The 26240-nt window shown below is 51.3% G+C and overlaps 1 protein-coding gene across 12 annotated transcripts in view; it reads right to left on the reverse strand.

The window, feature by feature from the left end:
• Window positions 1–25172, reverse strand: part of IKZF1 (IKAROS family zinc finger 1) — a 98301-nt gene extending 73129 nt beyond the window's left edge. For 9 of the 12 annotated variants that reach the window (XM_039235692.1, XM_039235691.1, XM_039235690.1 and 6 more), the window contains exons 1-3: window positions 20129–20726; window positions 9774–9827; window positions 1682–1801 (exon numbers count right to left, since the gene is read on the reverse strand). In XM_039235692.1, coding sequence (XP_039091623.1) covers window positions 1682–1801; window positions 9774–9813 — 160 coding nt within the window. In that variant the 5' untranslated portion in view covers window positions 9814–9827; window positions 20129–20726. Of the gene's footprint in view, window positions 1–1681; window positions 1802–9773; window positions 9828–20128; window positions 20727–24245; window positions 24491–24664; window positions 24695–25124 lie in introns of those variants that run through there. The other 3 variants (XM_039235682.1, XM_039235683.1, XM_039235681.1) reach the window with 3 other exon arrangements.
• Window positions 25173–26240: the final 1068 nt, after the last annotated feature.

Below are 26240 nucleotides of genomic sequence, written 5' to 3' on the forward strand. Positions count from 1 at the left end.
AATGACCCCAGAGTCCTGACACTGATGTCTGGGCTCTGGTTCACTGGAACGTGAGTGGTGACATAGCCACCCATTTTCCTCTGTGTCCCATGTAGGTCAAGAGCATGCGCTAGCCATGGTCCAAAGTGCAAGAAACAATACCCCCCTTACTGGCTGCTTCAAAACGGCCCTGCGTCGTCTCCCCAACATTAGCTATTTGGGCGCCATCTTTGCAAATCTTCATCATACACGTGTGCTCTCGCTGGTTTGAAATTTGGCTTTCTGATCTACATCAATGTGTTTTCAAAGGAACTACTGCAGCTCGTATATGATACACCATTCTGGCTTGCCACAAACAGGAAGATGATCTTAAAAATAAATGGATCAATGACAAAGCGGCATGCTCTTCTGTGTCCCAACTTTGGGAACCCCAGAAATGATGTGGAAAATCCAGAAATGTTTCTCTTCCCCTCCCCGCACCCACGCCTAGCAGCCACCGTCTAATAGGACATGTAAGTCATAAGTGTACTTGTTTCCCTGGTTCAACTACAACAAATGGCTTTAGCCACTATCCTCGTCTGTGTGTACAATGAATTGTGTAGCTTTTTTTTTTTTTTTTTTTTGTAAAAGAGCACTTATCCCCAGAATGCTCTTGGTTTCTAAGACACATGGAAATAATACAAAATGCATTTCTTCGTTACTACATCAAGATGTCCTATAGAAAGATAGCTGTGCTGGCTTCCAGGACCCTGACACCATCACACACACCACCCTCCTTGGTGGTGGGACTTAAACAGCCGCTCCACAGGGGACCCATGCCACATCGTCTCCACCTGCGTGCCCGTCTTGATATTCTTTTGCGCAAATGCGTGGCTCTCAATATCACAGTTTTTTGTTTTTTTTTTTTACTTCAGAAAAAGAAAGAGAAAATAGGTATTCTAAGGAACCGTTGACTCATTATCTCATGAGAACATGGTACAAAGTGTGAAAACTAGTCTTTGAGTTAGAAATTGAGTCTAATTCTGACTCTGTATCTGACCTCAGTTATTTCACTGAACTTCTTGGGAACTCCGTTCTATATAATAAAGAGGGGAGACCAGGCTTTCCAAACATGAACTGTACCGTGTAAGTTAACCACGGCAGGGACTGTGGAAACTTCCATACCTCTTTATGGAAAAGGTATGTGAAAAAAGGCTTTTTTTTTTTTTTTAACATTTAACATTTCCTATTTTGAGTTAAGTTTGGCATTTAAGACATGCAGCAGAGAGGGTCGACATAAAATGGGCAGACTCGGTTTCTTCTAACCTGGAGCTCAGGCTAACTCACCCTATTGCATTAACGCATAAAATGTATAATTTTCACTACCTAGAGTCCCTCAAATTGGGTATTCCTGTGGCACCCTGAGGACAGGAGGAAGCGCTAGGGACGTGCCCCAACTCGGGGTGCTCTGCCACTGTGCTGTCTGGCCCGTGCATGTGGGTGTCACAGCCATGGTGACCTGTCCGTCCTCCGGCACACACGAGGGCCCCATCCTGGTGACCTTCACCCCGCACCTTCCTAACACAGTGGTTTAGGGGGGAATGGCAGGTAAGATGATCCCACTGCTTGACCGATGACTGTGAAAGGAGACGAAGGGACCCAGGTGCTAGGAGAACAGAGTGTGCCCCAGCCCGCCAACAGGACGCCTAGTCGGCCAACTCACCCACTCCTCTCTCGGACTTGGAGCTCTGCTGTCCCCCAGACGTGGTGGAAAGGTCTTCGGGGACGGGCATGGGTTCATCCCCATCATCCGGAGTGTCACTCACGGGGGGGCTTTCCTTCCCTGGGGAGACAAGTAGCAGCTTGAGTTTCCGGGGCCGCGGTCGCTGCCGAGGGCAGTGATTTATACGGATTTCCGTATGATGGAGAATATGAGGTGGCCTAGCTCATCAAAACCAATGGTACTTTTCAGACATTCTCACCATCGTTGTTGGGTGCCAGTGACCCAACTTCCACAGCCTCATTTATGATGTCTGTGTGACACCCCCTCCCGTGGCCACACTAGCATTTATTTAAGTCCTTTTTCTCTTTTTGAACTTATTTATCTTTTAAAATTTTTTAATGTTTATTTATTTTTGAGAGAGAGAGAGAGAGAGAGAGCACAAACAGGGAAGGAGCAGAGAGAGAGGGAAACACAGAATCCGAAGCAGGCTCCAGGCTTTGAGCTGTCAGCACAGCCTGACACGAGGCTTGAACCCATGAATTGTGAGTTCATGACCTGAGCCACAGTCGGGCACTTAACCAACTGAGCCCCCCCAGATGCCTCTCTCTTTTTGAATTTATATTGCTTTCCATCTTTCTTCCTCTTAAACGACACCATGAATATCCCAGTAGCCAATGTTTGCACATGCTGTTAATAATCCTCACAGTCTAAACCCCCAGAGGGTTTGTGCAGAGGTCAAAAGGCACCTACTTTTTTCAAATTTTATTTATTTCTGTATTTACTTTTATTATGGGGGGAGTTACAGAATTGAGAGAGAGAGAGAGAGAGGGAGAGGGAGAGAGAGAGAGAGAGAGAGAGAGAGAGAGAGAGAGAGAATCCCAAACAGGTTCTATGCTCGGTGCAGAGCCCGATGTGGGACTCAATCCCACAACCCTGGGATCATGCCATGAGTTGGAAGCTCAACCGCCTGAGCCACCCAGGTGCTCAGGCATCTACATTTTTGAGACTAGCCACACAGTATCCCACGTTCTTTCCTATAAGGTGGTTCCAACCTACCCTCCTGCAATCAGGCTTCTTCCCACCTTCCTATTCATTTGTGTTTAAGGTCAGCTGACTGATCATTTGCTCAGAGCTACACATGCTGGGGCTGCTCATCACCTTTTCGAGAGCTAGGGAATATTCTGCCAGTGGCCTGATTCAATTCCACCTGGCAGGGAGAGCAAGCTCGGAAAGAGAAGGAACAGGGAATCCAATGCCTCCTGAGACCACGATTCTCTCTGTGAAATTCTCACTTTGAAATACAATGAAAGGATCCACACAATTAAAAAGTCACTTTTCCTTTGCAAAGCGAGATTTAGCAAATGCAATAGGGTCTTACAGGATTGCTAGATCTTTTCTGACTGTGTTAGAATCACGTTTAACTGGAGGCTCCCCCAATGAGGAGCCCACTCTCCCCTCCGACTCCCAGAAATCCAACGCTGGGAAGCTATTACTGGTAGAAAACTCTTCTTTTCCCTTGAAATTGAAACACCTGTATCTTCTAACCTTCTAGACATAACTTAAAATTGGGTTAGGCAACACAAACCACATGCAAGAAACACTTGGTGAGGCCCAAAGCTGACCCAAATAACCCATCAGGGCCACGGCAGACCAGGGGAGACAAAGACCCTCCAGGAGGTTAACAGAAAAGTGGAAGGTGGAGTTAAATGTTTACCAGCTGGGCTGGCTACCTGGCTTCACAGGCAAAGGACATCCACGCACAGATGAGCGCAGACATTTGGGAGAGTGCACAAACCATCAGGACCCAGAAAACACAGCTAGAAAACACTCTAGCTGGGCTGTGATCACTACAATTGGCATGTTTTCAGACAGAGCATTATTGGGGATACCCAGGTAGCCAGTACAAGACGGATCGTTAACGATGGGGCAGGATTGTAAGGGTTTCTCAAGAAAATAAGGAAAGCCAAAGAGTAACTGAGGGCAAGTGAGTGATGTGAGAGCCTTTCTAAACGTGCACAGCGTCAGTCACATTTCAGGTGCTCTATGGCGAGGACAAACAGAAGCTAAATGTTGCAGTGTTATCCTTTCTCTGTCTTGTAAATGGGGAAAACCTGGGCAGGAGAATGTGGGAGGAAAATGGACCATCTGATAACTGGTTTTTCCTTATGACTGTCGAGAGCAATGGCCAAGAGAACATCAGGGCGTGGTCAGAAGATGATTCTTCGCCTCCTCCTCTTCCGCCTCTTCCTTTACCTTCTCCTCCTTCTTTCGGTAAGATGGATCTTACACAGAAGTTCAATACAGAAAACCAGTCTTCTGTGTAAAGTAGGGACACGGCATGGTGGGGAGGCTGAAGGCCATCTGCCTTCTCAAAGACCTTCTGACAAACCCCCCAGAACAGATGGTGGAGACCCCTGGCTGAACCAGCTGAACCAAAGGTTAAATGTGTATAGAGTGAGTTAGGTGGTGCACACGTGTGTTTTTATGATGAACCAACTGTCATTATCATGGGGTGGGCGTGGGAGGCCGAGGAGCTAAGCTTTACGAGCCTATTTATCTTCTCTGTGATGCTTGCTTCCCTTTGAGATATTCCATGATGCTCTCAGAAGAAGAATCGGGACTTCTCCAATGAAGGAACATGGTCTCCAATGCTAAAGTACGTGCAAGTACCTCTTGATTCCTCTTCTGGCCGTTTAACTGCTCTGTTTATTAGGCAACAAGATCAACCACACATTATGGACGATGCTCATGTAAGAGATGGGCATCCTAAGAGTCCTGTGGGTCTGGTCAGGCTCCAGCACTGCGTGAAATGCCAGCTCTCCAGGGCCCGTCATCCTGTGTCTCAGCCCTCCCACTGCTTCCAGCATGGGGGAGAAAATGCCACCAAGAGGGCGGTAGCGATGATGATCCCAAGATACCATGGGTCAGACTGGTCAACAGGAGCGGGGCACACACCCCGGGGAGAAGGGACAGTAAACACTCATCCCTGATGCATACAGTGGTGTTAATAGAAAATCAGACCTGGTAGAGAGCAGAGGGATATATATTCACCTTCCCTCCGAGGGCTCTGCTGTCACACAGCCTGACCTCACTTCCAGTTACTGAGAGTTTTAAAGAGGTGGTCCAATTTGCCTAAAAGTCCCCCAAAGTTTGGGCGGCCACTAAGACATGAATCACTCACACGAGCCCTCATGCCCCGTGGTCCATGGAGGCTCTCCCTGTGGGAGATTTCTATGATGAACACTTACCCCTTGGTGAAAACCTTCTTGTTAGGTGAAAATGTGTGTGTGTCACTCTTAAACAGATGTGCTCGGTTAACCCTTTAAAAAATGCAAAACCACGGGAAGCACTATAAAAGATACACATGGAGGGTCATTAGGTCAACACATCCTGAACACGAAGACAGTGCGACTGGAAGTCACCTGACCCAGGATATCGGTCAAACAGAAACATGGAATAAGTCAACTATTAAGACAGTAGAATGAGGCTAACAAGCACGATTTTGGCCAATCTCACAGTCCTGTTTGGAGCAATAACTCACAATAATTTGCAAATGCTAATCTGTGGAAGGAGCTTACGGAACTGTTCTGTTAACGGCAGCGAGCCACAGAAACACAAGGTCTGTGTCACACCAGGTGCCTGTATGAAACACATCACATCACACTGTCCAGCGGACGGTCATTATTTTCATGGAATAATTTAGGAGGTGAAGTATGATTTCACTTAGCTAGAAAAATTAGAGAAACTTCCTACCAATTTGTATTTAATCTTCCTACCGCCTCGGCTTCAAATAAAGCACAGGTAATCTGTGAGAAGTATTTTGGGCAAATTAGATGAGAAAATTGTATAATTTGCTTATCAGAAGCAAGTTCAGTTAATTTTCCAAGTAGGTTATAATTCATGCAACAAAGGTCTGTGATTCCCCATCTCACAAATGCAAGAGTGGGGTTTTTTTCAATTTTATTTAAATGTTTATTTATTTTTGAGAGAGCGAGAGACAGAGTGTGAGTAGCGGAGGGGGAGAGAGAGGGAGAGAGGGAGACACAGAATTGGAAGCAGGCTCCAGGCTCTGAGCTATCCGCACAGAGCCCAATGTGGGCTTGAACCCATGAACCATGAGATCATGACTTGAGCGCAAGTCAGACGCTTAACCAACTGAGCCACCCAGGTGCCCCAAGAGTGGTTTTTATATACGATGACCCAGGAGAACATAATTTCTGGGAGTAAATAAAACTCAGAGTATAGATTCCCAACTCTGGAATAGTGGGAAAGCTTGCAACCCAGTGCCCTGTCTGGTTCCCTGTGGGACTTCTGGTCACTCACCGAAATTCTCGAATCTCACTCTGCAAATTGAAAATGGTACCTGGGAGCTGGGTCCACTCACCCTTCAGTACAGATAAGCCTTGTTTCCCTGAGCAGTCTCTGTTACCTACGGAGCATACCTCTCCTTTCCACGAACCAACAAACATCATAAAGACTATTAAGAAGACCTCCAACGTAGCTTTAGGGTCATAGGAGCCCGAGGACCATTCAGTGTCAACTGGTTCACATCCCTCATTTTGCAGAGGACGCTACGGTGGTCCAAGAGGCAGGAGACCCACCTCAGGTCCCCTAGCTGGGGACAGAGATGAGATATGGATATGGGCCTCACCATCCCTATTCTCATACAGGCTGTCTCTTCCTTTGGAAACGAAAACAAAAAATAATGCATAGCCATGAAAATATTCTGGAAAGGTTGCCAAACAAAAACAAAAACAAAATGAAAACTAACAAACTTTACCCAAAGAATGAGTGACTTGTGCCCCAAAGTTAGGGAGAGGCTGGGAGTGCCTGGGTGGCTCAGCCTTAAGCATCCAACTTCAGCTCAGGTCATCATCTCGCGGTTCGTGGGTTTGAGCTCTGCGTCGGGCTCTGTGCTGATAGCTGGGAGCCTGGAGCCTGCTGGATTTTGAGTCTCCCTCTGTCTCTGCCCTTCTCCCACTCATGCTCTGTCTCTCTCTGTCTCAAAAATAAAATAAACTACAAAAAAAAATTTTTTTTAAATAAGTGAGGAAGAGCCTGCTCTGTGCCGACCGTCCACCAAATCTGTTCAGTAAGCTGGTCTCAAGTCGTGGGTATGAGTCAGTAAACACTTGCTGGGTATCTACCCTCAAGACCCAACTGACCAGGGCTCAGTCCACATTTAGGATAAACCCCCAGGAAGAAAGAACCAGTGGCTTGAAAAACTCAGATATTGACTCTTTCTTTGTTTTCCAAGTGACTGTGTCACAGGTACAAGGCTGACTGGCCATGGCATTGCCAACGATGGAGCATTTTTGAACCCAGCAAACTGGCACAGAGTTCACGGGGTTCAACTCGGAAAGTCTGTGTTTTTTCTTCCCTGGGGACAGAACCTGACACTGAAGAATTTTATGGGAAAAGAGGGTGATTCCGTGACACATTTCTCAGCATATTGAGAATGTCAACTCCTGTTTGACTAAATGAACACCCTTATTCCACAACGAACTGTCACTGCCCTCGATTTCAGAAATGGAAGAGAAGCAGCGATGTGTCTGGATGTGAATTGGAGAATCAGCAAGAAGCAGAAGTATCCTTCCCTCTTTCGGGAACATGGCACAGCCCTTCAGATGCTCTGCTCAATGCTAGGTTACATCGACCAGAAGTGCCGTTCACGTTCTGGAAGGAGCATTTCCTTTGCTGAGTGTCAACAAACTGCATTTCAGACCAGATCTAGAATCTTCTTGACCACAGAGGCGTTTCCTTTTTCAGGAAGTCCTGGGCCGTGGGACTCCATGCATTCTTACACCTGTCCCCCACTTTCAAAAGCCAACATCTAGAATAAATGGAGCATTTTGCATAATGGTAAAGGGCAGGAAAATGAGAGGAAAATGAGGCCTTTGTTATTGTTGTTAATGAGATATGAGACCAAACAGTCTGGAGATGTCCGCTCAGGTCAGGGCTGTCAGCTCTGGCTTTGGGACCTCAGAGGACAGAGGTTTCATTCAAATGTCACCTTAGAAGCTACCCAAGGGGCGCCTGGGTGGCTCAGTCGTTAAGCCTCCGACTTCGGCTCAGGTCATGATCTCACGGTTCATGGGTTCAAGCCCCGCGTCGGGCTCTGTGCTGACAGCTCAGAGCCTGGAGGCTGTTTCAGATTCTGAATCTCCCTTTCTCTCTGACCCTCCTCTGCTCATGCTGTCTCTCTTTCTCTCAGAAAAAAAAAAAAAAAAAAAAAAAAAAAAAAAAAAAAAAAAAAAAAAAAAAAAAGAAGCTACCTGAGAGAGAGCAGAAACAACGAAACGGTCTCTTTGCCTTTGGAAGATTTTAACATCCCCCATTTTTTGACATGCTAAACCCCTCTCCATGAGGCTTCTGGCAATCCTGGGGTGGGACCCGCTTCCCCAGGGAGGGCACACACCTCCTCCAGGCATGCATGTCCACTGGCAGCCGCCAGCCCCCCAGCCCAGGTCAACAGGAGGCTTCCAAGAGCCAATCTATCCCTCCACTGTCCCACTGAAATAGTATTTTGTTGTTGCTGTCGTTATACTCCTGTTTCAGAATCAAAGAATGTGTCTGAGAGAAATAAATGCAAATAAAACTTAAAGACATAAATCCTGTAAGGACATAAAGCCTCCCCTTTTCTTCCTCCACAGCCTGACCTCGTTCTCATCACCAAGCTCCTGAGGGGAAGTCTAGATCGCTACCTACCCTTGCAGAATCTTCTTCAACAAGCAAGCATGTAGACTGAGTTTGTGTGCATGCATGTGCGTGCACATGTATGATTTATTTCCCTTTCACAGAATGGATCACGCCTTGCATACCATCCTGAACGCCGCTTTCACTTCGGCATCTGCCTTGGACCTGTTGCAGGATGAAGGTTTTCACACCATCCTTGTTCGTAAGAGCGGTCTGAATCATGGGTCGATGTGCCCAAGTTCTCAGACATTAGCGTCAATGCCGCTGGGAGCGTCTGCCTCAATGCCCTGTGCACTTGTGGGTGCAAATCTAGAAGGAACTCCTTTAATACAGCAAAGGTCATGCAGGGGAACGCCAAACTGCCAGCCAGTTTTCACTTCCGCCGAGGTACGTGACTCACTGACATGGCTGGGCCAACAGGCTAGCCTTGGCCTCGTTCTCTGTAGCCTGGGAGTTTAAGTCCATACTTGCTGAGTGATGAGACGAGCTGGGCCAGCGGAGGCGGGAGACGTTTGGGATTGTGGCATGAACTTGAACCTTCTCTCCTGCACATTCTCCAGTGAGCAAACACCCACCAAGTGGGGCAGCAGCCACACCTAAGATCTCCATCTCCGCCATGAGGACAGACTTAGACCAAGACACAGAATTCAATGAGAACTTGGCAATGAGTGGGAACAGGTCGGTCAGGCCGATCATGACAGGCCATTCTCCCAAAGAGGCCAACCTGGGACTGGCCATGAGCCTGGGAGGCTCTAAAAGGTAAAATACTGAAAGCTCCAAGCCCAGACGCAGGACCCGACAGAGGGTGGGCTTCCCATGCCTAGGAACCCGGGAACCATGCAGGCTTTGCGGGATGGGCTGGTGGGTCCTCCTGCCCAGCACCAGCAAGGGGGACACTTGGGCCTCACCCCCCCATCACCTCCATGTCCAGGGTCCCCCATGATGAGAAGAGCCACGTCCAATATGGCTTGAAAAAATGTTCGGCAAAGGGGAGCAATGTCTAACAGATACTTTAAATTGTGTTTTTCGGGTTTCTTTCTCCCTCTGAAACACCACCGTTGGTATGTGTCTGGGGTCCAGAGCAGATCGATCAGTTATTTCCTCACCTCTCCTCCCCCCCACCCCCAAGTATCAGCCTATATTGAACCCTTTCCAGGCTGCCCTTGGATCTCACAGGAAAGCTAATTTCATCTGGGAAATGTTTCTGTTCAGGTTCTCAAACTGAGATGAACTCAAAGAGTTGACAGAAAACATGGACACCAATTCCACGTTGGTCTTTCCTCTGGCAGGAAAACCTGTCTTCCTCCCTCGGGAACTCAGCGAGCACCCAGGCCCCTGGCACCCGGCGGAGGCTTCCTCACGGGCCCCCCATAGAGGTCCCCCGTGAGAGTCTCACCTGAAACTCGGGACATGTCTTGACCCTCATCAGCGTCCATTGTCCTCAGGTTATCTGAGAAAAAAAGAGGAAGGGATTTTAGTTTCAAGAAAATGACTAATAAGATATGAAGAGAGCAAGAAAGAGAGAGCGAAGCTCTATGCATTTAACAACAAGGTTATCTACCAAGAATAATGCATTTTCCTCCTCACATACTTGCTGGAGTATCAGCCTGGCACAGACCCTGATCCTTTTAAAGACAGCATTACAAAGATTTATAAAAATATCATTACGCACACAGGAGGACCAAATTTGTTATTTATTGTTAATTTCCTACTGCATAATAACCCAAAATGCAAACTGACTGCAACAAAATTAAGCAGAAAATTAAATGGCCCTGGGTCATTGTAGGCACAGAATTCATTCTCTTGGCTGGTCCATAGTTATGTTCTTTCTAATTTACTGAGCATGCATCGATGAACCTTGAGTCAGCTTGGTGACACGCATACACTCAGCAATCAAAAAACGAAGCAATTTGCTGAAGAATGTCTCATTTACCCAGGCAGGGCTGCATATCTGAGCAGCTCTCGCACTCTCTCCATCAATAATGAATACACCTCCAGCCTGGCAGATGGGCACCGCGGCCGCTTCCGTCTTTGTCCCCGCTCTTTCAGGGACCCTGCCTCAGACGTCGCCAGCGCGCTCACACAGGAAGTGAAGCTCACGACGGCCGGAGAACAGGGCCGGGGCAGCGCCCAAACCTTCCTGTTTGCTGACACATGGCTGGCCCCTCACGCTAGTGCAGGGACAGAAAACCAAGTGGGAAGGACAGCCCTGGAGGGTGACAGCGAGAACTCTGCCCCACATACCAGGCAGAGGTCAGTGCTCATTGGCCCTGGCCTGACCTCGGAGGTTGGGGGAGCCCTAGGAAATGACATCTGGAAGTCCTGTGGGTCAGAAAGCTCTGGCCGGCAGAAGGTCCGGGACCTCAACAAAATCTGCTCATTCATGCTCTGCTGGACAACCTCGGGACAGAGCCTCCTCTAAAGCAGCAAACTGGGTCTATATGACCAGCCTAAATCAGGCCACCTGTGGGTCTGGGGGGGACCCCATCTCTGTCTCTTGGGTTTAGGTGGGTGGATCTGAGCCCCGCGAGGCCAGTTTTCACCCCACTCTGACACTGGTGGAGAATTCAGGGGCCCTTTCCCTCTCCCATTCGGCTGAGACTACACAGGCAGGAGCAAATTTATGCATATGTCTAATGACACATGCCTACACGGTGCGCAGAATCCGTATCTTCCATATCTGTCGTATGGGACCAGTCACAGAGGAGACACAGATGACTATCACTGTTTTTCTGGACGGGGAGGGGTTTTCAACTCTTTCTAAAGCCGCTGCATGGGTCTGAATTGGGGCAGGAATTTTCCAGGCCGGAGTGTGTGGTGCAAGGTGACGGCCGCTGACCACAGGACGGAAAGGGGCTCAGAGCCCACATGTATTTCAGCCCTGGGACAGAGGGTCCGTGACAGGCGGGAGCCAAACACACCAGCCCCAGAAGCAAACCCGACACTGGCATGTGTCTGAGCGTCCAAGGCACCAGTCCTTCTATGTAAAACAGGTAAAACTCTACGATTCTTTGGAAACCGCCAAAACAATGACACAGCCGGATGAGGAAACTCTGGAATCTCCGTGCAGTGTTAACGCAAGGTCTGGTTTTCGGAAGGTGAGTACAGTGTTTTACCGCGGAATCGCACAGACCCATCTTGAAATGTCCCTGGGTTGAGTGGGAGACAACTTGTTGTTACAAAAACTCTTCTAAATAAACACTAGTCTAGGGGCTGGGAGACAGGTTCCTGATTAAAAGAATAAAAGTATGGGGCGCCTGGGTGGCTCAGTCGATTAACTGTCCAACTTCAGCTCAGGTCATGATCTCACATTTCATGGGTTCGAGCCCCGTGTCGGGCTCTGTGCTGACAGCTCGGAGCCTGGAGCCTGCTTCGGATTCTGTGTCTCCCTCTCTCTCTGTGCCTCCCTCACTCTCCTCCCGTCAGAAGTAAACATTAAAATAAATAAATGAACACTGGTCTAAATAAAATACTAGTCTAAACAAATCTTGTTACAGCAAAAACTAGTCTAACACAAAATTTGTAGAATGTTGACCTAGAATCTTCTTGCTATGCAAGTGATACATTTTTTCAACTTTTTTTTTTCAAGGCAAGAAAATGCCCATAACTCCTACCACTTAAGACCACTCAATTTTGTGTGTCTGTGTATGCGTGTTTGTGTACACACACAGAGCTTTGGACAAAAAGAGCATGCTAAATCCATTCCAAATATACTGTGGTGAAATGTTTTTTCATTCCATTCTGCACCTGTTTTTGTATTTTGCCAATCTACATCGACGTCCTCATTTTAATGGCTACGCACAGCTCAGTGCAGGGAGAGATCTATCCAGCATCCCATTGTAGATTCCAGCTATTTCCAAGCACAGACTGTCTCCTAAAGCCTCACAGATGGCTGCCCACCTTGGCTCTCAGGGAGGTGTCCTCCCTCATGGTGGTGGCAGAGAGGGGGGACCCTCCGGGTTTGAGGCAAGGGGCAGAATCCATTCACATCAGGTACCCTGTCATGGTGGTTCAGGCGGGAGATGTGACAGGTGACACAAAGCAGAAAACAGAGGGTCTGAGACCCAGATCAGGCTCTGCTGGGTGGGAAAGGTCTGCCCTGGGGAGTCACCTCGCCTGTGCGCCCTGTGTGTCCCCTCCAGGAAGCGGCCCTGTCTCAGCAGCCGTCTATACACTCAGGGCGGTGTGCTGGGGGCCAGGGATTGAACAGAGGACGGTGAATTTGTGTCAACACACCTGTTTCTATTCTCACTAAGTGTCCACACCCACACCCCACCCCCACCACGTGGGACTCCGCTGGGTAATCAGCACCACTTAGGTTTTCAGACACACTCTGAAGGAACCCTACTCCACGTGGGCGTGTGGCCGTGCTCAGCCAGCCCCCTTGCTCGGGGCTATTGCCTGCTTGTTACCACGGCTTTGACCTTCTTGATAATTCGGGGACAGGGGCCACACGCACCATGAGTTCTGTAACTAGGCTTGCTTGCCATCACATGGCAAGGGGGGCGAAGGGGGGGACTTGACTAGGTCCCTCAAACTTCCCCCAAGTCCAAATTTGCATGTCTTGGGATGGAACCATCGTTGAGTTTTTTTGTAAAAGTGACTGCTTTGAAGCAAAGATCAGACAGATGATTTGGCAATGGGAAACTGATATGAGGGTGAGGAAATTCCATCCCGTCCAAGACCCGAGATGACAGAGGGGCAGCTTTGCGGGGGGTCGTGGAAGGGGGGGCAGGGCTCCACCCCATCCCCACTGCCACATGCACACCCCAGGCTCTGTGCTCATTTTCAGACAGCCTCCTGAGCCCTCCTCTCCCACGTGGAAGCGGTCTGTGTCCGGCGTCAACGGGAAAGCAGAGAGCTTGGCCGGGACGGGGTCTCTGCCCATGAAGGAGCTCACGATCAGAAAGAGGGGTTCATCACAAAAGTGGATTAGCAACTTGTTTTCAGAAACCGGCACCTAAACGCAAGCCAGGATCACAGGTCTATAGAGCGAAATGCCAGGGGGAAGGGTGACTTCACAGAAGTCAACTGTGATTTTCCACTCCACCTGGGACACCCAGACACCTGAGCACCTGAACCGACCGACGGCAGCGACAGACACCCGTCGCCTGGGCAGTTCCTACGGCCCTGAATGCTTTTATTGTTTCCTTGGAGCCCGCGGTTCTGAAACTTGCACAAGGAGAAACAGATGCAGAGATAAGTGGAAGCCGGCGTGACAGCGGCTGTCGGGGGCCGGCCATCCCTCCAGGGGAGCAGAGCCCGCGGTCAGAAGCCACTGCCCACCGTCATCTGGCTGGTAGTCACCGAGCCTAACATCTCTTGCTGTCTCTCCATCCTTCCTCCCTCCTTCTCTGTGTCTGTGTCTCTGTCTCTCCCCGGTCCTTCTGCTCACATAGGACTTTGCTGGTTTCAGTTTGATGGAGTTGGCCTATCAGCGACTCTGGGACACAGCAGGTGCAGAGATCAAGCAAAAGAACTGAGAGACGGGAGCAATGGCGGCCCAGCACGGTGGCCCAGCACACTTCTCCCTCCCCCGCAGCCAGGCCTGGGGAGACATGTACTTCCTGCTGGTGCCCACCCCGTGGAGGAGCCTTGGGGATGGGGAGACTTTGGAAACACCCCTCCGCCACCTGTCCCTGTCCTTCTTTCCTTCTTCCACACCCACGACAGACTGGGGACCTGGCTATCCCCTGGAAAGACGCATCCAACCGCCCTGGGCAGTCGTGACTCCTGAGCCAGGAGCTGGGCAAGTCTCCAGTATGTCCTCACTTCCACCTGAGAGCGAGCAGGCAGCCCCAAGAACAGTCCCCAGAGCCACAGGGAGCCTCAAGGGCCACTGGCACGTGCGCAGGGCTGGCTGCGGTCCCCAGGCCCTCCTCAGCCTCTGGACCATCTGTCCCTTCCCTTCCCAAAGATGAACCCCTCTCTTCACATCACTTGCTCTGAAATCTCCACGCTCGCCGGTAATTCTGAAACGGCGAATCTGAATTAATGAAGTCAAAATGAAAAGCCAGCTGCCCGTCAAGAACCACAACTTGATCCCTTTTCGAGCGGCCCAGAGCCATGGCTGCCCTAGCACGGCTAAGTGCACAGCGTGCCCAAGTGTCCACGATGAACCCTGGTGGTCACTCAGCACGAACCCATTCCCTGGGAGCACACAGCTCCTCTGCAAGCTTTAAAAAAAAAAAAACAAAAAAACAAAAAAAAAACCTCAGTTCTCTGTGGTTTAACCAGTGGACACAAACGAAAGAAAATGCCATGTTTGCGCAGCACGAGGCTGTTAATAAGACTGCCCTGCGTGTCTGCGAGTTGCCAACGGAGCAAATCTTAAAAGCCCTCGTGGTGCAAAACGGATTTTTTTGGAAATTGGTGTGGCAACGGATGTTAACTCTGCTTATCGTGGTGATCACTTTGCGATGTACACAAATATTGAATCATGATGTTGTCCGTCTGAAGCTGATGTGATGCCACGTCTCAATTAGGCCTCAATTAAAAATACATCAATGCATAAAAACCATGCCTTTCCCCTCTCCTGATACACAGAGGTGGTTTCCTGTCCAGGGCTCTTTCACGACATTTCGCAAGTACTTCATATGTGCCAGGAAAAGGGAGTGAAGGAATGGATACTGGTATCTGCTGGCTTTATTTAAGCAACTGACTATGGCATTTAACGGGCAAACGAGCCTGGGCACCTGGTCCACCTTGTCCATCGTTTTATGTGAGTGCCTGGCACGGTGTCTAACACTGAGCTAGTATATCATGCTTATTTGCTAAACCTGTGTCTCTAACCTTCACAATTAGATGACACAACTGTAATTATCATGCACGATCTGCATATTATTTCCATTCTACAGATGAGAAGACTGAGGCTGACGATGCAGCAGCCTGCACAAGGACACCCGTTTACACATCCACGGAGCTGACCTGAACCCACAAACGCTCAAGGGAGACGCGATTCTCACTCCTGCCCATCCGAACCCCGTAGCCCAGGCTTGTGGTCCCAAATTTCCAATGGACAATGGACAAATAGTGGATGGTCCCTGAATCCTAACAGAAAAGAAGGGTGTCCTTGGTAATACTCTGCAGATAAAGGCAGACTTCATCAGGAAACTTCTACAGTGAAGTTAAATTCTGCTTATTGGATGAAATGGATGCTACTGATTCTTTTTTTTCCTCCGGAAGAGTGGGATTGCATTACACTTACATTTGGGGGTTATTTCCTTATCAATGAGGCTTGTTTTGAAAGGGGCAGGTAGTGGGGGAAACGGGCCAAGCCTATAGTCTATTTAAAATGCCTTGGGTCACAGACCTCTTTAATAAAACCCATTATTCCTGCCCAGAGACAGCCCTTTCATTTTCAGATTGGTAGATTTTATTTTTGCAAATCTATCATATCACCGTGAATTACACTGTACCTTAAAAAAAGGAATGTTCCAAGAGAAAGCTAAAGCAATCTGCGAGGTCTTTGTGTCTGGTCAGGGGGACCTTATAGGTTTTCCTAACAACTTGACAAAACAGGCCGGGAGAACATAAAAACTTCTGGGCACTCTTATTTCATTTCTGATTCTTTTCATTTTTCAAAAATTAGCTGCCAATCTACACATTTTCATGATTACTCCACGGAGGATGGCTGGCGCAAATAACAATGAAAAACAAGGTTTCAACAGGACAGCAGGAAATCCAATTTGGCTTTCGCGGGGGCCTCCCCTCCCCCTTATGTAACGGAGCCACAGAAAACCCTTCCAGTGGTTCTGCCTTGAACTTGCTTTTGGAGGGCAAATTCGCTCAGATGTGCAATTCTGTCCTCACATTTTTTCCCCCTTTTGGGGCAGGAACTGATATGCAAAAGAGGAAGGTGGAGGGGAGGGGGACCGAAGAAGCCTTTTCAGAATACAGCTAAAAAGCGTGCTGTTTGGAAACATTCTCGGCAAAGAGATACCGAATGCAGAAGGAGAAGAACACAAGGATGCTGTTAAATGCCATCACACAACCACCTGTCTCCAAGTGAGGTTAAAAAAAAAAAAAAAAGATGAGAGATATGGCATTCGAATTTTGGGTTGTTTTTTTAACTAGAGAAGGCAGAGTTGGCTCCCCGTGCTCACACATTTGCTCTCAAAAGCAGGTCCAGAGCAGGATTTACAGGGGCCCCCAGAAGGTTCTGGCATCATGGGACTCCCCTATGCAGAGAAGAGACTTATGTAGAGGCTCTAGGAAAAAGACAAGTGAAGAAAGTCCCGGCGCTAGTCCACAGGCTCTCAAACTACTCCCAGTAACTACTGCTTCTACAGCCACCAGAGTGGGGACCTTCATCCTCCAATTTACATACGCTTTTATAGGACTTTTCCTGATTCTGTCACCAGCGGCTACTTCCTAAGCAGCTTCCTCAAATATAAATGGCTTTTTACACTTCACTTCATCACTTAAGTAAAAAGAAAAAAAGAAATCTAAGTTTAGAATCATTCTCTTCTACCCTCTTCCCGATTTCAGAAGACCTTCATGCATGGCCAGCGACTGTGCAGCAAAAATGAGATTTACACCTTTAAAAAAAACATAAAAACTGCCCCCAAATAATGATGTGCACCGACATTCCCAAGAGTGCTGATGTTTTGTCATTTCTTATTACAAAGTGATGAGACAGAGGAGCCCAGGGACAATTTTGTGTTCCTATTTTTTCTCTCCCCCCCAAGGTGTTTTTTTCACTTAAAAAAGAAAGGATCGATACAAAGTTAGAGTGCTCGCTCAGTGTTTTAACTCAGCAAGGAAACGCGCTGTCCTCACAGAGAAAACAGTATCTTTTCTGGATGGCTTAGCAGTGGCTTTGTTTAAGGTGTTAGTAGATCATTTCAGGGGCACACGTGGAAACTTAAAATTAAAACTGAACATGCAAATCCACTTGTACACCCAAAACATTCCCCCAAATGGTAGTACTACAGGGCCGCTGGCCTTTTTTTTTTTTTTTTTTTTTAATGAAGGGGTTGTGTGAGTGGCCTTGACAAAAGATACATTTAACTGAGATCCAAAGAAGGAAATGTCTCCAAATCCCCACAGGCGTGGCCGGTTGTGTACAAATCCCTCCAAATATGCTTGTTTCCAATAACTGAGACCCACTGCTGATTTGCCCGCTGAGAACATTCTCGTCGGTCTCCTCACTTCCGGTTAGTCTCTGGCTGTCTGGTTGGGAGTGAGTCAAGATCCACACACCGAGAGAGAACCACGGGGAGAAAGTGTGTCCTGGAGCAAACACGTCACCCAGACTCCCATTCACCCCTTGTTCTTGGCAATGGAAGAAGGCTGCTTGGTGGAGAAAGAGGGGCAGTTTCCTCCTGGCTCCAGGGAGGAGAACGGAGCGGCCTTGCTGACTGACTCCCTCCCCTAAAGCCACAGAGCTTCCGGGCCAAAGGGAAACGCTCTCTGCAGGAAGACACACGATTCTGAGCTCCTCCGTTCTTTCTGGCAACAGCCACAAATCACCGAGTAAAATCACTTAAAACGAGGTCACTTGGCGAGGACCATTAAAAGTCACCCAGGTGCACGTTTTCCCACTGTGTTCCCACCACACAGAAAGGTGCCTGCAGGCCTCTGGAATTCACCTTGCTCCCCCAACCTCACGCGGCCCACCCGGTGAGGTCAAGTCAGGCTGTTTCTGAGACGAGCAGAAGGCGGAATCAGTGTATCCGTTACTTTGGGAGAACGACTCGTATAGCAGTAAACCGAATAATTACAGAGAAGAAGACCGCGGGATGCTGTCGGTGGCCTGTTCCGTTGGATCAGCTTCGCAAGGAAAGGTCTAGATGTCCATTTCAGGCTGGGAGAGACAGAGAGCTCGGTCCCAGCGGGGCCGTAACCCAGACGTGCGCTGTGTGCCCAACACCCCAGCACAAATGACAAGGGCCATACGAACACACACTCCTGGTGGGTATAGGGCCCAACGAGCACCGCTTGGACCCCGTTCCGCAGTGCACAACCGTTAGCCTCCAAGGTCCTCATGCAAACCCGGGTGTGGGTGTTACCCGTAGAACCTCACAGAAGCTTACAACTTCCGCATTTGCAGGGTCACAAAAACCGGCATGCCTTTATTTATAATTTGGCAGAAAATGCTCCTGTCCATCAGGCGGCGAAATACATGAGGGCTCAGTTTGAACAGTACACGCGGATTTTTCCGCCGCCCTTAGGTAAGTGTAAATTACTGTCAATGCTTCGTTTTTAAGTATCTTGTTTCCTTTCTTTCACAAAAAGCCTCCCCTGCTCTCACTGAAGCTGGAGGTTCTCGAAATCCAGGGGAAACAACAGACAATCCCAGGCAGCAGCAGGAAGACGCGTGTAAAAAGCCCTCGAAATTTCCAACCCAGTTTTAATAGGGAATTAATTGCCTTATCGCTAACAACCTCCCATAATTAGCGGTCTGATTTCAGTTTAATGAAGTGGGATACACAATTTATCAATACGGTTTCGCCGTGGATCTCTTTGCCTATCACTTTAATTTTCCGCCCTACACAAAAACTCAGGCTCGAAGGAGGAGGAAAAGGTCACTTTTTCAGGCTAAAAGTGGGGCTCACACCAGGGGGTCGCTGCCTCTCTCTCCTTTCCATTAAAAGCCCTGGAGGACATTTCAGAGTGTCTGAGAAGCAAGCTTACAAAAGATCAATGGCTCATTTTCATTTCTCCTGAAGATTCTAAAGTAAACATCCCCCCCCCCCCAACACTCCCAACCTTAGGGCTAAGGAGGTGGTATCTTATGCGCTATTTCACCTGTTCCTGCTTGGCCAGTGAAAATCCGACTCAAGGACAAAAACGCACCCCAAAACTGACGAATCGATGTCCATGGCGGAACTCTTAGCTTTAGAAAGGACTCAGACCAACCTGGCTCAATTTCAAGTCCTTTCAAGCTAACAGAAAACACCTTGGAGTGGTGATATCGGTATGATCTCCAAAGTGGAGCTTAAAGCCCCCATCTCAGTATGGAAAAGAGCACTTAAAAACACTTTACGCAGGGGCACCTGGGTGGCTCAGCCGGTTGAGCGTCCGGCTTCAGCTCAGGTCATGATCTCACAGTTTGTGCGTTTGAGCCCCGCGTCGGGCTCTGTGCTGATAGCTCGGAGCCTGGAGCCTGCTTGGAATTCTGTGTCTCCCTCTCTCTCTGCCCCTCCCCTGTTCATGCTGTCTTCCTCTCTCTCTCTCTCTCTCTCTCTCTCTCAAAAATAAATAAAACATTTAAAAAAATACGCAGCTCTTTCTCAGTTGTTTGTATAGACTCTGCAAACCAGCTCCCCCCCACCCAGAAAGAAGAAAGAAGGAGAGAGAGGGAGGGAGGAGGGCAGGGAAGGATCCTGGGTACGCCCCTCACATCCCACGGCCCCCCAAGCCCCTCGGGGCCCCACAGCTCGGCACCACGTCCATTACTGCGCACTTTTGGCGCGAAAACGGCAGGAAGAGAGTCAGGTTTCCTTTAGCAGGGAGCTGATTGCTGGAGAAAAAAAATGAATCATTGCACACTTGAGTGAGAAAATATGAAGAAGGCGCTTTTCCACTAATTAGGGCCCATTCAGGGCAATCCGTTAAGCGGTGGCCCCTGTACCATGAGCCGTCAAGAGGTGGAGCACAGGAAAACCCGAAAGGGGTGCGTGCAAATGGTGCATAATGATGCTCTCCATCACCCTGGACAGGCGGCAGAGGGGTGCAGGGCAAGGGGCTGGGCGCGGGCTGGGCTCTCCCCGCCCCATCTGTGCAGAGAAAGCGCGGGGCACTCACCAGTGAGCCTGGGCCTCAGGGAGACCTGGGGCGCTGCCTTCCGAGGACTGGGGTCTTCGGACCCTGGGCCGCGTGGAGGCCCCTTAGCTCCGCCGCCTGGGAGGGACCCTGCTGTCCCCGGGGTGGCGGGCCTGTGTCCTCCACCACCGCCTTCACACTCCACTGGGGCGGAGAGAAAGGTGGAACCATTCGCCAAATATGCAAAAAAGGAGGGAAGATAGTTTTCTCTCAGGAAAACACGGGCAGGAAGGGAGCCTGCGCTTCCTGTCCTGACCAAAGTGGGTTCAGAGATTATGAGGACGGCCCAGTTGTGGGGGGAGACAGCGGGAGCTCTCTTCCTCAGTCAACAGGCACCGCGGGCTCCCCCAAGGCCATCAGGGCCACGCGGGAGAAGGGAAACAGGGCCGGACCCGAGCCGGGCAACACAGAGGCCCCTAGGCCTGGCCCTCTGTGCTTTCGCCACGTCTAACAGCACATTGCAGGGCGGGTCACCGGGGGCGCCTGCGGCAGCCGCGGCCCGTTTATCACCGTACAATCAGACAGGGACAAAAAGCCAACGGAAGCCTGTAGGCTGCGGCCTGTAGGCGAAGGCCCTTCTCAGGGGAGACCGGCCAGAGACACAGGCACAGAAGCCGGGTGGCCCTGCCCCCCCGCCCCCCCCCCGTAGGAACTTCTGCCTGGTTTGGCGGCCTTTTCACTGGTCCTTGTCCCCAAGCGGCGCCTCATGCCTCACGTGTCGTCACATCTTAAAGACATTTGTCAGAGCAGTGCGCAACGTTGAGAAACCGAGTCGGAGGAGGGCTATGCCAAGGGCGGCTCAGGAGGGAGGGTGTCGCAGGAGCCGCAGAGAGATGACGGGGGCAGGGGTGTTTCTCACACTGCACAGGACACCACCCCCAGCTCTGGTCTCCACGGGGAACAGCCGTGTCGCAGTGGCTGGAGCTGGGTCTGGGGTCGCCAGTGCCCGACGGGCCCCACTGCTATGACCCACCCTATCTGACCTTTAAACCTGTCTTGCGTGTGTGTGTGTGTGTGCACATGTGCATGCAACACCGATACTCCGAAACTCAGCCTCCCTGCATCTAGATCACACACTCACATGTGCCTGTTGTGAGCAGACACAATGATCTGCCTCACGGTGTAGACAATACCAGTAGGTTTCCTCCTGAAGCCGGAGAGGGTGGCTCACTGATCGTTTCTACATCTCGTGTTTTCTCCCGTAAAACGGAAATGGCACGATCACACACACGCAACACACACCTGCCCGAGGGCTCCAAAAATACCAACAGACCGGGAGGCGCCTGGGTGGCTAGTTTGTTAAGCGTCCGACTGCAGCTCAGGTCACCATCTCACGGTTCGTGGGTTCGAGCCCCATGTGGGGCTCTGTGCTGACAGCCCGGAGCCTAGAGCCTGCTTGCGATTCTGTCTCCCTGTCTCTCTGTTCCTCCCCTGCTCACACTCTGTCTCTCACAAATAAAGCTTAAAATTTTTTTTAAAAATACCAATGGACTGACGCTGGACAGGGAGTAACCTTAAGGGCCAGGGCCGGAGAGAAACAGCAGCTCATGGCCAGAAGCCCGAGTCACAATCCCTGGGAAGGCCTGTGACCCTCACACATCACAAGTGTTGCCAGAGAACCAGCAAGGGGCTTGCTTTGCTCTTTGTGAACCAGAGCCACCAAGGGAATCTCCATTAGAATTAGGCAACGAAAACCAAACCTTATTTCGTAGCGAAATGATTTCAGAATCACAAAGCTTACAGGAAAGGGAAAATGCACACGCGCCATGGAACAGTGAAATCCTTGATGATTCTGGGTTCACGGCAAGTCCATCGCCTGCACACACAGTCTTGGGCAGACACCCAAAGCACTCACATCGTTTACCTCTTAACTCAACAGAATAAGGAGGAAAATCCATCTCGCTTTAGTAAAAGGCAAAAGCCAACCCAACAAACAGAACCGAAAAGGAGGGGCTTCATTACCCACGTCAGGTCTGTGTGATGTGAAGATGACCTGCCCCCATGCCTCCCTCTGCACGCCAGCTCTGTGTGTGTGTGTGTGTGTGTGTGCAGAGACTCAGATCTCTTTATTTCCTGAATCTGTTCACACACACCTAATTCTGAAGTACACACGGGACCCATGTTCGTGTGGGGGTAGGGGCATTTCATCACATGGGCTCCACCATGTTCCCTCAAAATTCCAAAGTTTGACATGTATGCTGACAACATGCAGCTGCGTTGTCTAAACACGAAACACGCAAATCCAAATCAAGGGGGAAAAATTCCCCCAAAATAACCATCACCCTCGAACGCTTAAGTCTCTGGCCAAGTCTCGGCGGGGCTTCAGACCTCTGGGCCAGGAAATTCACTAAGCTCTTAATGTCCCAGCAAAGGAACTGGGACCCAGGACAGCCACGGTTTACCTTCCCTCACGAGGCTGCGGACCAACTTCTCCAAAGAGCCAACCCTCACACACGCACACTTTTACTTCCAGACCCGCAAACTCGTCCCGCGAGGCCGCGCTGTTGGTGGGCTATTATTGCTACCGCGCTTCTGAATTCCGAGACTGTATAATTAATTCCTCAAGGTGCAGCATTTCACTAAAGACGCTGGTGAATTAAACAAACTAGCATGCGAGAGTTTTCAGAGCCCCTGCCTTCAACTACCACCATGAAACAAAAGGAGAAGAAAACATGGCCATTTAACTCAATAACATGTTTTCACATCAGCAAGGGTGGGCTTTAAGACCGGGAAGCACAAGCACATTTCTGGCCACGTAAAAAAGGTATAAACACATACGTTCCTGGAAAGTTTTGAGATCAGAAACATTATATCAAACCAGAATTGTATAGGATTTTAACCGGTGGCATCATTATTTACATCTGTGCATACGAGTTCTGTTTTAACACGTTCTGCATCTTCTATGATGTAAGCAGGTGATCTTCCTGTCACGGACATTTGTCACCATTCACCATTTTAGCCACGTTACCAAATAATCTGATTTGTCCCTGAAACAGTTCTGACGCACTGAATACCAAAACATCCTGAAATCAGTACCTTTAAAATTCCATCTAAAAGATGAGTCCCAGGAACCCGATCAGACATTTTCAAACAAAAGAAAGAAAAAAAATGCAAGAGGCTCCAACCCGTTTCCTGCTCGTTTCTCTCTCCTCTCAACCCCAAACCAAGTGAACCCATCCTTGTAACCATTTCCATTTCCATGAAAGTTTAAACATTGTCCATATCACCTATTTTCTACTTCCATAATTTTTCTTCTCCTTTAACAGAAGTGGGTTTGGGTAGCAAGTAGGTATTTTCTTGAGGAGAAGTTTGAGTCTCCAAGTTCAGAAACAAGGTGTCTGGGAGGAGATACACGGTTCGGAGGGCAGGGGGTGTGGGCATAAGCAACGTGCTGGCTGAGCAAAGCAGCTGCCTTGAATTCGCTCTGGGCCGGCTACAGCCCAGGGCGCAGAAGGAAAACTGGGCTAGCAAGCTGTGCCCGTCCAAACGCTATGCGCTTTCTACAACTGGAAGAAAAACCAATCTCACGCTCACGAGGTTCCCCAGGAATCACCAAGGATCCTGGGCTTTTTTTTTTTAAGTACATTTTCAAATGCACTCGCAAGCAACCTAATGCCTCCTTGCCAGCGAGTTTCGAAACCGGACCGCCAAAATGACAGTGAGCAAAGGTACCACTAACTTTTCAAACCGGCATCATTCTTCATTTTGCAGAAAGCAAGTTCAGACGCGATCTAATGGTTTTTCAGGAGAGGCGAAACGCTCTCCCCTCCAAGATCAGAGAAAGCTCTCCCTTGGTGACTTTCTAAAGCCTGGCTTCCTATAGGTACATGTCAATTTAAATACAACTGGAGCTGGACCTCCTCCCCACGGTGACAGCGGGCGGCTCACTGCCCGCCTGGCCCTGCGCCTGCGGTCGCCGCACAAGTTGGCGGCGGAGGCTTTGACAAAAGTCAGCGCTCTCACTGTCCCCAGAAAGGAGAGGCGGACCTGAGCGAAAGAGGGGGTCACAGCTCTCACCACCTTGTCTTTTCATTCTCTCTTTTTGAAGCCACGAGCTACTCTGAGTTTTCCTACTGAAATTCAATTGGAAAACACTCACGTGGACTTGCGCGTCGCACTTTGGGGGCCGAGACCGATCCTTCGGCGCGAAGAGCAACCTCGGGGTCGGGGCTCCCCGTGCCCTGCCGGGCTCGCCCGGGGCCGGCCGCCTCGCCACCTCCGAGGTCCCGCCCGGGCAGGTCGGCGCTGCGCGGGGACCCAGGCACCGTCGCCGCAGTCGCCGCCCCAGGCGCGGGCCGCGCATGCACTTGTTAGAGCGCCCTGCTAACTTGGCCGCCGAGCTCTTCCCAGCTTTCTTTCACAATGACTTCCTGAAGTTGCTCACTCGCCTGGTTCCCCATTTCTCCGCCACCCTCCCCACCCCACCCCCTCCCGCCCCCCGCCGGCTCCGACCCGGCTTCGGCGCTCGCGGCCCGGCCGGCCGCCCAGCGCGCACAGCGCCGCCCACGGGCCGCGTACCTGGGCCACTCCGCGCCCCGCGCCCCTGCGCCCCGCCACCTGCGGCCGCCCGGATCGGCGCTCCGCAAACTTCGGGGCGGCGCGCACCTCCGGCCCACGGCCCCGCCGCCCCGCAGCCGCCCCGCCCCGCGCGCTCGGCCCTGCCCTCGCCCCGGCGGCTGCCCCGGCACGCGGAGCGGGACCCGAGCGCGGCGCGCGGGGCGCACGGGCGGGAGCTGGGGGGGCATAGGAGCGGGACGCAGAGGCGGGTGCGCCGCTGGACGCGAATGCGGGCGCGCAGCGGGGCGCGCCGCCCCCGCCGCCGGGTCGCCGGCTCCCGCGGTGCCGTCCGACCGCAACTCCGCGACCGCGCGCTCAAACTTTGCCGGGGCGCGAGGCTGGGTCCCGGCCCCCTCGCCACCCCCCACCTCCCACCCCTGCCCTCGGGGCCGCCCGGGGCGGCGGCGGGCGCGGGCCGTACCTGCTGGCGCCGCCGCCGGCTGCAGCCCGCTCGCCCGCGCCGGGCCCGCTCGGCGCGCCGCCGCCACCCCCGCGCGCAGCGCGCCCGGGCCCTCCCCTCGCCGCCGCGCTTCCTCATTCCAGCGCCGCATCGCGCCGCGGCCCCGCGCGGCAGGTGGCGGCCGGTTCTCCGCGCCCCGGACCCGGTGGCTGCTTCGGCCGCGGCGCCGCGGGACCCGCGCTTAACCCTTGGGGGCCCGGCGCGGGCGACGCGCGCGGGGCGGCCGGGGGCGGGAGGGCAGGGCCGGTCCGCTCGCCCCGCCGCGGGGACTCTGGGGACCCGGGACATCGTCGTGAGGCACTTTCCCCGAGTGTCTGGGGGTGGGGCGTCCACTGCCCGCCTGGCTCCGCTTCCCTGGAACTGGGGCCACTGGGCTCCCGGCTTCTGGCTGCGACCCCGGGCGATGAGTGCCCACCCGAGGGGGTGGGAAAAGTTGATGCTCCTCGAGTGAGGGAAGGTGCGATTCATTTTCCCAGACAACCAATGGAATACCTCTCGTCTCTCTTCCCTCCCACCTGCTCAGGCAGAAGTTAGGATCGCGCCTTCCATCTTGGTCTGCGTGCACACCCAGGTGTGGCAGGCAGGGCGGCCGCGGGAGGAGGTGACGCCGAAGGCAGTCCGGCAGCCCCGCTCCACGGCTCTTTGCACCTCACAAACCCCTTCTCCGAGACCCGAAGCGCGCGCGGAAGGCGCTGCGTGTGTCTCGGTTGGGAGAGGAATGCGGGCTCTAACCGCGCACCTCTTGACGCCCATCATTCTCATTAGCCGGGCCCCACCCGAGCCGAGCCAGGCGAGAGTGTGCCATTTGAGCAGAAGCGGGAGAATCGTGAATTCAGCCGATTTGTCCCCATCCCTCTTGGGCGTTAAGGGAGGGACAGAGATGAGCGAGCCGTTGGCCCTGCCCTTCAGGATTTGCAGGGGCGCATCCGGAAAGGTACCCCTGCCCGGGAGAGAGGAATTCAGGTGCAGATCCCGGAGAGGGCAGAAGAAAGACTTTCTGCGGGAGAGTGAGGAAAAGCGCCCTTGGCCCCGAGGGGCCTGGGATGTGCAGCTTTCCGGGTGGAGCGAACAGCGCTA

This window comes from Hyaena hyaena, unplaced genomic scaffold (genome assembly GCF_003009895.1).
Source record: "Hyaena hyaena isolate Hyena2069 unplaced genomic scaffold, ASM300989v1 scaffold_101, whole genome shotgun sequence".
In the NCBI taxonomy this organism is placed as follows: Eukaryota; Metazoa; Chordata; class Mammalia; order Carnivora; family Hyaenidae; genus Hyaena; species Hyaena hyaena.